At 46.7% G+C, this 12,358-nt stretch overlaps 1 protein-coding gene across 1 annotated transcript; it reads left to right on the top strand.

Annotated features, from left to right (window-relative positions):
- The first annotated feature begins 2,004 nt into the window (after positions 1–2,004).
- Positions 2,005–10,589, top strand: LOC310837805 (uncharacterized protein C6orf136 homolog). The gene is made up of 6 exons (XM_083724952.1): positions 2,005–2,233; positions 5,140–5,658; positions 7,436–7,524; positions 9,109–9,309; positions 9,992–10,061; positions 10,210–10,589. Exons 1-6 carry the CDS (start codon positions 2,099–2,101, stop codon positions 10,366–10,368), a joined length of 1,173 nt encoding a protein of 390 aa, XP_083581078.1. The 5' UTR covers positions 2,005–2,098; the 3' UTR covers positions 10,369–10,589.
- Positions 10,590–12,358: the final 1,769 nt, after the last annotated feature.

The following is a 12,358-nucleotide window of genomic DNA, read 5'->3' as shown; positions in this document are numbered from 1 at the left end:
CAAGGGAAGGGGAAATGTATACATGATAGAAAATGGAATGGGAGCTGCTGTTAGGTGTACCCAGTGCTTTATTTCTTAAAATAATGTTTAGGGGTACTCTCATTTCCCTACTCATATTGAAATACTGCCCCTCAATGAGGCCAAACTAGATTCACAAAATGTTTAGGGGTATGTGTACCCCTGGGTCCCCCCAGAAAATAAGTACTGGGTGTACCTAAACTCACTGAAATCAATAGTCTATATAATTCTATGTACGCACGCCGTGTTTGATAGCTGCACTCATAACTGAAGCAAACATTTTGTGAGGAAATTACAGAAGTGGAGTTGTGTCTGTTGTAGCACGAGTCCGACGACACCTTAAAGGGTTCAAATATTGTGGTGTAAGGTTTTGTGGATGAGAACCCCTCTCATCAGACACATAAATAGTTCCTAACTTTATGTGTGAATACAGAGGAAAATAAGTTATCATGAAGGGAGGCTGGAAAATAGAGCAATGCACAATTTCCATTTTCCTGTGAAAGTGAGAGCCATTCAAAAGGAGTAATTGATGCAATCTGGTCTGTGTTGGTGTGACCAGCTCTTAACTGGTAAAACCAGATTAACATTCACCAACAGCAACAAGTAGGAAAAGTGAGCTAAAAGACTGGGCTTTAAGACTGGAACCGAGCAACTTCATGTTAAGGGTGTAAGGATTCACCAAGGGGGTTACTGTAATACGGAAGCCTATTACAATAAATATTGGCTCTCAGCTTTTGAGATCTATGTCTTTACCTGTCATGAAGCCTTTTAGAAGTCTGTATTATCATCTTCCTGTCACATTGTCATTAAGGACATGAGGTTTCTTTCACTATCCTGGGTAGAGGACAGGGGTTTTTCAAAGGACTGTACAGTGGTACCTCGGGTTAAGTACCTAATTCGTTCCAGAGGTCCGTTCTTAACCTGAAACTGTTCTTAACCTGAAGCACCACTTTAGCTAATGGGGCCTCCCGCTGCTGCCGCGCCGCCGGAGCACGATTTCTGTTCTCATCCTGAAGCAAAGTTCTTAACCTGAGGTACTATTTCTGGGTTAGCAGAGTCTGTAACCTGAAGCGTATGTAACCCGAGGTACTACTGTAATGAGAGAGTCTAAAAGATACACCTTCATGCAATACATTGTGAAACTGTTGCCCTTCTACTTGTCATGAGGCGTTAAAAAAATGCACAGGGGCACTTCGTTGTTAGGGGCATGGTTATGTCAAATCCCCTCCACCCAAAGGAGCCTCTAACCACGTGTGTTTGGGGGCTTTTACATTTACTGTATTTTTCGCTCTATAACACGCACCCGACCATAACACGCACATAGTTTTTAGAGGAGGAAAATCCGTAGGCATGCCACCCATAGGCATTCCCTCCATAACACGCACAGACATTTCCCCTTACTTTTTAGGAGGAAAAAAGTGAGTGTTATGGTGCAAAAATACGGTAATTCTCCTACATAACTAAAAGCGAAGTTCTTCTAGAGTTGATGGTTTTGATTACATAAGCGCAAGAGGGAGACAGTTGCAGCTTTGGGGAACAAAATACGTTCAACTTCTTATGAGGAGAGGGGGTGCTGACCCCACCCCTCAAACTGCCCAGTGAGCCCTGGCTGTGCTCAATGTGTGCTGTGTGTGTGATGTGAGAGGATCGGAAGGAATATCCTGGGAGGGGGAAAATAAGGACAGGACTCGAAAGACTCCGTAGTGCCATTTTTTTGTCGGCATTCTGCATTTCTAGCACTCTCGACCCCCGCACATGGAGGATGCTGTCAGCTGTGATAGAGAACCGGAAGTCTTCCTGCAGCAGAACCGTAACCCCTAGCAGCAGCAGCAGCAGCAGCCTCGTGGCGCAAGCGCAGTGGGCGAAGAGCTCTCGGAAAGTTCAAAGCGGGGTCGGGGCCCGGCCAAGAGGGCGCCTGCGCACGCCTTCCTCCTTCAGCCCAAGGAGACTACGGCACTGCGCCTGCGCATTTGGAGGCTCCCTTGCCAGCGCAGGCGCCGTGGCTTCGCCGGCTGCAGCGGGCGCTTTCTGAGGCGAGAGGCGTTGGGCTGGAGGTGGGGAGCCGCCCTGTGTCCGCATTATGTACCAGCGGAGCCGGGCGGTGGCCGGGCGCCTGGGGCCCCGGTGCCCGTGGAGGTGGGGAGGAAGCGGCGGCGGCAGGCTCCGGCTGGGCCACGGCGACGCGGCGCGATGCTGTTACCGGGCGCGGCCGAAGGTGAGAGAGCGAGCGAGGAGAGAGCGGGAGACGGTGGGCGGGGTGGGCAAAGGGGCGGGGCCGGGCGCGGAGGGGGCGGGGCCAGGCGACCCTGCTCCTTTCTGAGGGCTGATGATGGGAGTCCCGGAAGGAGGGCTGCTTTTTTGGGGGGGGGGGGGGAGGTGCGTGTTGGCACATGGTCCGTGGGACCAACTTGCTGAGCACTGAGTTAGGTAGGATCGCGAGTGGTGAGATTGGCAACTGGATCGTTGCTCGTGCCTTCCTCGTGCGCTGAGCCGTGTGTGTGTATGTGTGTGTGATTGTGTGTTTCTGTGTATCTATCTATCTATCATCTATCTATCTATCTATCTATCTATCTATCTATATCTCTGTTGTGTGATTGTGTGTTTGTGTTTATTTATCTATCTATCTGGTTGTGTGTGTGTATGTGTATGCATGCGCGCGCGCGCACACACACACACACACACACACACAGAGTACATGCTTGGGAGGGGGCTTGAGTGCATGGTGAAGTGGACCCAGTACCCTGGAAACATAGTCTTCATGGTTCTTAAAGTGCCACAATACACATGCCCTCATATATATTTGCATACGTACACCCAGTGCTTTTTTTCCTTTAAAAAATGTTTAGGGGTACAGTCATACCTTTTGTTACGCTCAGTTCAGGTTACATCTTTTCAGGTTGCGTCCCACAGCGACCCGGAAGTACCGGAAAGGGTTACTTCTGGGTTTCGCCGCATGTGCAGATGCGCAAAATGACGTCACGCGCATGTGCAGAAGTGGCGAATCGCGACCCATGCAGACGCGGGTTGCGTTCCTTGCAGGTTGCGAATCGGGCCCCGGAATGGATCCCATTCGCAACCAGCGGTACCACTGTACTCTCATTTTGACTCAAGAAAATCACCATTTTATAGTTCAGATTGGGAAAAGTAAATACAGTAAATGGACAAAAGTACAAAGATTCACAAAACGTTGAGGAGTATGTGTACTCCAGTGTCCCCCCCCCCCGAAAAAAAGCACTGCATACGCCACAATTTATTGGCCTTCTAAAATTCAGATCTTCACAACAAGGGGTTGGGTTGGGGCTGTGCTAAGATGAGCTATATAGCAGTGACTGGAGAAGGAGTGACCACTGGGCAGAGAGAAGAAATTTCCTGGTGCACCCAGAGCAGCAAAAGCAGACGCCTTCCTGTGCCCCACCTACAAAAAAACATGCCTCTCCTGTATCAGGCTCTACAGCCACAGCAAGTGCTGTAACTTTCCAACAGTTTGACTTCATCCCTGAAGGCACACTCTTTCATTGTCCCCGATATAGACAACAAACAGTGGGGAAGCAGGGAATAGGATCTGTAGGCAAGGGCAAATTGCTGAAGTGGGGCTTACTGACTGATCACTGGATACCATCTTAGTCTGTGAAGCTTCACTCAGCTCTGCCCACCCGTTTTCAGGTTTTGCCCTGCATTTATGGCAGCTGGAAAACTGACATTTTCAAAATACAGTGGTACCTCTGGATGCGAATGGGATCCGTTTGCATCCTGAAGCAAACACAACCCATGTGTGTGCGGGTCGCAATTTGCCGCGTCTGCGCATGCGCGTGACGTCATTTTGAGTGTCTGCGCGAGCAGCGAAACCCAGAAGTAACATGTTCCGTTACTTCCGGGTTGCCGTGGAGCACAACCTGAAAACACTCAACCCAAAGCTACTTTAACCCGAGGTATGACTGTACCAGGTTCTGCCTCTGATATTGTTGCTAGGCATTTTTACTTTGCACTATCTTGTGTGTCAGTTTCTATGCAATGCTGAATACAAAAACGACCACTTAACTGATGTGATCTGGTGTGAGGATGTGAAATAACTAAAACAGTTCCATTCTCGCTGAATACCAAGGTAGCCTGGGAGATAGAAACTGGCTGGTGCAGGAATTGAGGAAAGGAATATGGGACGGTTCTCTTTAGATCCTTATATAGGCCTGGTGCTAGAACCAGTAACTTAGCAGTTGTCAGTCTTACGTCAAATCTTGTCATGCTTCCCATTTATCGGTGTGTGTGGGTTTTTAAAAAGAACCGAGAATGGTGGCTGAGGCTGTAGGACTTCCTTTTTTTTGGAATATAATTTTTCTTATTTTATTTAATAAAAAAACATTAAACATAAAATATAACAACATTACAATAACAAATCAATTTCATTTGCTCCCCTGAGCTTGTGACTTCCCTCCCTCCCTTCAACTGGTTTCCCATTTCCTAATAAGTTGTATGTGCATTTTAGCTGCCAGCTTCTGTCCTTCAACATATATCCAATCCTTTTATTATCAGTGGTCAGATACTATTTTTATGTTGTGTTACAGGATTCATATCAGTCCTTCTAGTGTCTTCACATTTTTGCAATGATCTTTCATATGTTCAGTAAATTTACTCCAATCTCTTTGGAATTTCTGGTCACCTTGGTTCCGGATCCTCACAGTCAGTTTGGCCAATTCCACATAGTCCATCATTTTCATCTGCCACTCATCTGCCTCAGTCGTTGGTAATTCTTGGGATTTCCACCTTTGGACTAACAAAGTTCTTGCTGCAGTGGTAGCATACATAAATAGTCTTTGATCTACTTTTGCAATTTCTTCTCCCATCAACCGGAGCAAAAATGCTTCTGGTTTTTTGAGGAGGATAATTTAGGTCAGGCTTCCTCAAACTCAGCCCTCCAGATGTTTTGGCCTACAACTCCCATGATCCCAACTAGCAGGACAAGTGGTCAGGGATGATGGGACTTGTAGTCTCAAAACATCTGGAGGGCCGAGTTTGAGGAAGCCTGATTTAGGTGCTTTTGCAAGCTTCCTTCACTTCTCAGGAGTTCCGGGGGCACAGCTGGGCTACCTAGCTTTAATTGTCCTCAAATTCCTTCTTTTATTCTAGGACCTGGATGGCTCATGGGACAAACTACCTCCAGGGCTAGTCTCTTCCAGTTCCATAGGACCGACATTCCACTCCCTCTTCACCAAGAACCCACCAGAAGTTCCCACCGTCCTGCCTGCACCTCCTGGGGACACCTTTGCCGTTATCAACAGTACGAAACTGAAGACCAGCCTTTGCCCACCGATGCGCTATCTAGAGACTAGGGTCCTTCCCCACCCCGCTGTGCTTTCCCCACCGGAGGGCATGGAGGGTGCCATCACGCTGGTGAACGGGAGGCAAGAGGACGACATTGCAGTGCAAGAGAGCGAAGGGCTGGACGGTGCCTCTTTAGACTCCCTGCACAGCCTTTTCCACGGCTGGCAGTACCGATCGCCTTACCAGGCTTCAGAGGTAGCACTGGGGCCCCTTGCACCTTTCAGGGCTACTACCGGGACTCCCTCCCCAGTTAGTTCTCCAGAAAGGGATGACCCCAGCATGGAAGAGCATCTTGCAGTCATGCATCAGAAACTACGGAAAGAGGTATATATGGGGGATCTTGTCCTGTTATGGGGCTTAGTGCTTTTGCTTTGCTAGGGCTGGAAGACTTCCCAAAAGCAGGCTAGCATATTCTGAACTTGATATTGGAATAAGGAGTGGCATAAGGAGTGGCATGGCAGGCTGGGTTCTGTTCTGTGTGGCTTGGGCAGAAGTTAAGGGCCCCTTGTTGTCCTTTGGATTCCCCATTTTAACATACCTTGAGGTTAGGTTCAGCATTTACTGCCTTACTATTCAAGAGGTCCGGAGGGTGGCAACACAAGACGGGGCCTTCTCTGCAGTGGCTCCCCGTTTGTGGAATGCTGTCCCCAGGGACGTTCTCCTGGGGCCTTCATTACACACCTTTAGGCACCAAGCAAAAATGCTCCTTTTTAACCAGGCCTTTGGTTGATCCGATTTACGTACTATGGCCCTTTAAAATGTTTTTTTTTTTGGGGGGGGGAGCTATTGGGTTGTTGTTTTTATTTTTATTGGGCATTTTGTGGTTTTGTATCTTGATTTTATTCTGTGAACTGCCCTGAGACCTCTGAGTATTGGGCGGTATATAAATTCAATAAATAATAATAATTTATGAGATAAATTCACCCTGAGGTGGTGGTTTTTACATGGTGAATATCATGAAATAAGTTAGTTTCATGTACTAAGATCTGAAATCTTCTATGCCACAACCTTTGTCTGCAGTGTTTTCTTTGTTCTAGTGCCTTCCCTTCATGAGAAGACACAAATAATTTATCACGCAAAACTGACTTGGGTTGCTTACAGACATTTAAAGCACATTCCTTTCCCCCCCCCCCAAGAATCTTGGGAACTATAGTCCACCCATCAGGCCTACAATTCCCAGCACCCTTAACAACTACAGTTTCCAGGATTGGGCAGGGGGGAGACATGTTCTTTAAATGTATGGTATGTGCATAGTTTTAGTGGAAATGCCTGTCACATTGAGAAATAACACATGAATCTTCCCATATCTCCTTGGATGACTTCCAGCCATCTTGTTTATCTGTGTTATTGGCAAGGGTGGAGGGGTTAGGAGTAGGATGGAAGTAGTCTCTGTGAGGAAGCCTCACTATCACAGGTCAGAGGCGGTGGGAAAAACCTCTGCCTGCTTGAGACCCTGGAGGGCCTAGAAATTATAGCAGTAAAGAAGTACCACTGAGAACTGAAAACTTGAAATTTAAGCGTGGGATCTCATATTTTGAGGGCTTGAGTATTTGACTTCTAAAAGCCTCTTTTGTAATGAGGTGGGAGTTCAAAGCAGGGATCCAAAAAACCCAAGAAGTAGCTTGGAGTTCTCCTTCTCTTAAAACCACCTCTTGGAGCTACTCATGAAAGCCAGGGGACTTTGGTTCATCAATATCCAGCACATAACAAGTCCCATCCATGCAGAAAAAGTTTTGTTATGTGCACGAGTCTCAGAATCCTGGCCCACTTTCTTACTAAAGTATATATACCAATTCTATTTTATATTTGTGCATGGAAGGCTGAGTCAGAATATCAGATTTTAAAATGTAAATTTCCACGTAGGAAGTTGAGGTTTCGAATTGGAATTAACCAAGAATATGTTCCCACTCCCCTGGGTCAAACCTAGGCCAAAGAGCCCACAATCTGAATTGAGGAAGAGAGAGCTGTTAGCCACTTACTATGGATGTGAAAGCTGAGGACAGGGGGAAGTTTTTTGAAGCTAGGACAGGAAGCCTGCAGCTGGGCTGGGAATGTTTCATACTTCATAGTTTTTGTTTTGTCTCTCCCCCCCCCCCTCCAGTTACCGTACTTCTTTTTGAAGACCCACGACTATGGGATCTACTCCCAGGAAGTAGAGTTCATCAATGAGATTCTGCATCTGAGAACACGGTCAGTTCTAGGAACAGTGAAGGGATTGGGGGGGATGCCTGCCGGCTGAATGAACTGCTCTCTGATGACGGGGAAAGGTTCTGTGAGACGTTTAAAGTAGATGAAAGAAAACAGTCCCTTCTATCCATTGTGTAAGTTAAAGATCTAATGGTTGCATAGCAGAAGTTATCTGGCTCTCTGTGGGAAGCAACCCAAAGATAATGCCTTCTGACTGTCTTGAGGACTCAAGAAAGCAGGCAGTGTCTAGACAACCTGAATCACTGGCAGAAGTGGCTTGCTATATTCAGTGGGCATTACTCAAATCTTTCCAAAATGGCACCATTCCCAGTGCCCTAGCTGGCGCTCTACCTCATCTTTTGTATTTTATTTATTAAACTCCACCCCACTTTTTATCAGCTTGTCTTTAGGGCAAGGTTTCTTTCACAATTCCCCATCTATTGCATCGCCTTTGTCAATGTCTTCTTATAATTACATACCCTGTCCTGCCACATTGGATGTGGCGCTTGGCAGATGGCGTCACACTGCAGAGACACAGCAAGAGCGATAAAGAGCTCAGGCTGGGCTTCCCGGAGTCATGCCTTTGTCTCTGAATATTTTGAAATCGACTCTCATGTGCCTATGCAATTCGGCAAATACCTTACCATTCAATTTGAGGTGAGCATAAGTAGAGGAACGAAGATTTACAGGGCTCTCTTCTAGCATGGGCCTCTTGTAGTACGGTGAAGTGTTGCTTCTGCCTGAGAGCATGTTGGAAGAAACAACAGTATAATGAAAGAGCTTTGGACCCTCATCCCTGTGCTCTGATATTGGCTGGATGATCTTGCTTCAGCTTACTGAAACATCCCCAACAATTGCTGCTACTTCAGTTATCCTCTGAAATCCCTTGGTTGCCTTCAGCATCTAGCTCTTCTGTGTCAGGGGATCATATGCTCAAAGGTCTAATTCCCACATATTTGTGAATTACACACTAACTTGTAGCAGAATTTGTATGTTTCCCCTTCTTTCCCCCACCCCCAACAAGCATTTTGTTTAATGCGAGATTACATGAGTTATCCGTGGCATTTGATCTGTTTCATGTGTGAGTCTTTGTTGTAGTCCTTGGGGGCTGAAAGGCATGTGCCAACTTGCCCCTGAGTGAGTGAGCTTATTGGGGGTTGCCAGTGTCCGCAGAGACTTTCCTATAGGGCCCTCTCCCATGCCTGAAATTAAGCTCGAAAAAAGCCCTATGTTGTAGTTGGCTGATAAGGTGGTGATTTGTGTGGAATGCTCACGACAGTTTCTCCAGCTTGCAAATCGGTCCCCAAAAGGCTGGCTACCCTTGATCTATTTAGGGAAGGAAGAATAGTTGGGGGAACCTTCTTAATCAGCTTCCCAGGTGTTATGGCTGGAACTGTACTGCTTTTGTCTAAACCTGCAGGCATGAACAGAGAGGGAAGTTCAAGATATGTCATTCTACTTGAGATGGCAGTGTGAATCATCTGTCTCAGTAGGGGTGAGAGGACTAGGTCATTCCCTAGCGTGTCTTTATTTCCTATCCCAGTCTGACCTTTCCATTCTCTTCACTTCTCTGCCTCCCATCACCAGCGGCCGAACCATGTACCAGTTGGCGCTGACCTTCTGCCGTTTCTTGGCTTGGAACTACTTTGCCAGTTTGCACATGGAGGTGCTGAAGGTGACACAGCACCCTGAGAACTGGAGCATCCAAGCCCGGTGGCGGATTAAAGGGCTGCCTTTCCATGTATTCCTTTTGCGCTTCTACAAGAAGGATAAGAGTGAGCTGTACAGGTGAGACATCTCCTTTGCTACCCCATCTCTTTAGAGCTGAGCAGCCCCAGACAAATGTATCGTCTTGTGTAACCCCTGGCATCAAGAACTAGGGCTTTTGACATGCTTCTATCATTCTTTTTTTGGGGGGGTGAGGAAGGGAGTGAAAAGGTAACCATCTTGCTCTGAGTTAATGAAATTCTTACACCAGAGCTAGTCTTCTGAAAGCACTGTACTGTACAGTGGTACCTTGGTTTTCGAACTTAATCCATTCCGGGAGTCTGTTTGACTCCCGAAAACTGTTTGAAAACCGAGGCGTGGCTTCCGATTCGCTGCAGGAGCTTCCTGCACTCAAGTGGAAGCTGAGTCGGACGTTCAGCTTCCGATAAACATTCACAAACCGGAACACTTACTTCCATGTTTGCGGCGTTTGGGAGCCGATTTGTCTGGTAGCCAAGCCATTCGAGAACCAAGGTACCACTGTATTTATACTGGCTTGCCATGGCTAGGGTTAAGTAGCTATGGGAAAGTCTTCAGAAAAATAGTGTATTCTGCTTATTTGGGTGCTGTTTTAGGGCTGTTAGCATGAGCTGAGCCTTTCAGATGCAGTAATATATTCAAAACACGTGTACTTTCATGCTGTATTTGTTGGAAGACGCCACCCAACTGATCTTTTGCCTTTTTTATTTTAATTCCTCTCCAGGACCTATGATGCCTATTCTACTTTCTACTTAGATTCACAAGGATTGATTAAGTGTCACAGGGTAAGCAAGGTGAGTGTTGGTGCATGAATACCACCTGCAGGGGAGAGTAGAAACACTCTCCCTCGACGCTCCTGCCACCCCTTCACTTTGCTTGGTTCAAGAGACGAAGATATGTTATACTCACCAGCCTAATTCCTGGCTTATTTTCCCCTTGCAGCTCATGCCATCCCAGCCTCCCCTGAACAAGTTGAAAAAGCTTGTCGTAGCCTCGTTGTTGGGCCTGGGGCTGTCAGAACAGAAGCCGTCGCTGCTCCTGCTGTTATCAATTCTGGCTGGCAAGCAGCAGGAAACACCACTAGGTTGTAGGGATAGCTGAAGTCCAGCCCTCTCGCTAGTCATGTCTCTCAGCTCATTGACAATATCTGTGTGTGGCCGGCAGGATGCCGCTAGTGGCTCATTGTGTATCGGTGTTGCCTCTCTATAAATAGCGTGGGCTTTGCCTTCCATGTGGCTATGCTGTCAATTGCACCAGCAAGCGCTGTATAAAGATGGTTGTAATTTAATCTGTACATAATAAAAGGTTTATGTTGAAAATAAGTCTGGGCGAATGAAGTGGCTCCATCGTAGAAGAACAACTTGCATCTAAACTACTGATTCAGAGCAGAGGCCCCCGTTTCACAACACCCTTTTCAGCAGCATGAAAAGGCGGTCCCTGTTTTGGCAGTCTTTCAGGGCACATGCAGATGGCCAAAAAGGGTTGGCAACTTTCAGATGCCGATGGTCACCGCGGAGGAGGCGAATCACAGCGATGGGGTTGGTGCTGTGCATCATCTCTTAGCAGCGCTTTATAAAGATCGCCATGAAATGAGGAATGCCTCAAAGTGCTTGCTGAGAAGGGACAGAATCAAGGCATATAATGTGCAAACCCACTTTATAACACTTGATTGGGAGCCGCCCAGAGTGGCTGGGGAAACTCAGCCAGATGGGCGGGGTATAAATAATAAATTATTATTATTATAAACAATTTTTCATAAAGGGTGGCTTGTCTTGGCAAGAGCTTCTTTGCATGGAAAATTGAGCTGCATGAAAATTTTGTCCAGCGCCAATCTAGACTTATGGTTGATTTTATATCGTATCTTAAAAATCATTATAAGGATGATTGTATTAATCAAAACAATTGCTCTGTTGGGCTAGGAAAATTATTAGGTAATTGGCAGGTTATATTTATACTTAGGCACAACTTCCATCAAACCTGACCATTGGCCATGCTGGCTAGAGCTAATGGGAAGAGAGTCCAACAGCACCTGGCAGGCCACAGCTCAGTCACCCTTGGCTTAAGAGAAGCAGAGTAGTAGCTGACTATAAATCAGAGGTTTTCAATCTTGTTGAGTCCGTGGCTCCCTTGACCAACTACATTCTTTCTGCGGCACCCCTGAGGGACTCAGGAGCCCAGTTATGTCACCTCTTCCTGCAGAGCTGGCTGTCTCTCACCCTTTTTTGAACCCTCACCCCTCTCCCTGGGAGTCCTCCAGACAGCCGCTGCTGCCGTCCCTTGTCTCTAAGCTCTCCCCCCCAAAAGAGAGGTGCCTCCTCACACTGCCTGGGAAGCACCTCCTGGCCAGCCCCAGAGGCACCATTTGCCTGGGGAGATTGTAGCCAGGGCTGCTGCAACAAAGAGCTTTGACAACCTTTGGGAGGTAGAGAGGCAAGAGGGCATCAAAGGGAAAGAAAGAGGGACAGAGGCAGGCCAGTGTTGCCTGCAGCACCCTGACCATCATCATTCAAGGCACCCCAGGGTGCCACCGCACACAGGTTGAAAACCACTGCTATAAATAAAAGCCTGTTTCAGATTTTTCTACAACACATTTCTGGATCATACATAGGGTTTTTTCTACTATGTAACTAAAAACAAGGCAAGCATTCCAGCTTCCTGTAGCAACATTGTAGATTTTGTACTGAGTACAGGCACAGCAGATTTTACATTAGTAAATTCCCCATTGGCTAGTACCATCTTTGGAAGCTTTCTTGAGGTATGGTGTCAAATGTCATAATTGTGTGAGCACAGAAAGTGGTACTGTGAAATAGTCTTAAGAATGTCTGCTTTCTTTTCGCTAAAGAGAAAATGTTAATCTTAATGATTGCAAAGATGCTTAAAAATGTCACCATGGCATCCTGAATCTTAAAATGAGAGGTGTGTCAAGCTTTCCAAGGTTTGGAAGCAGAATGTCAGTGTCCTACAGAGCTTAACTTGTCAGGAGGAAGCAGAGTAAGTTAGAGAATAAGAACATATTTACTTATCACTGAATTATTTCCAGCATTCATTTATTCTTGAGAGAATTTTAACTTTAGCAGCACAAACTGCCAGC

This window comes from Podarcis gaigeae (genome assembly GCF_964106915.1).
Source record: "Podarcis gaigeae genome assembly, chromosome: 2".
NCBI classification, from domain to species: Eukaryota; Metazoa; Chordata; class Lepidosauria; order Squamata; family Lacertidae; genus Podarcis; species Podarcis gaigeae.
The sequence above is the reverse complement of the archived record's forward strand: the minus strand, read 5'-3'. Positions and strand labels throughout refer to the sequence as shown.

Excerpts from the sequence above, each read along its gene's own strand:
- LOC310837805 (XM_083724952.1), top strand. The coding sequence starts at position 2,099 with ATGTACCAGCGGAGCCGGGCGGTGGCCGGGCGCCTGGGGCCCCGGTGC. Across the intron at positions 2,234-5,139 it reads GTTACCGGGCGCGGCCGAAG|GACCTGGATGGCTCATGGGA; the intron begins GTGAGAGAGCGA and ends CTTTTATTCTAG. Across the intron at positions 7,525-9,108 it reads ATTCTGCATCTGAGAACACG|CGGCCGAACCATGTACCAGT; the intron begins GTCAGTTCTAGG and ends TCCCATCACCAG.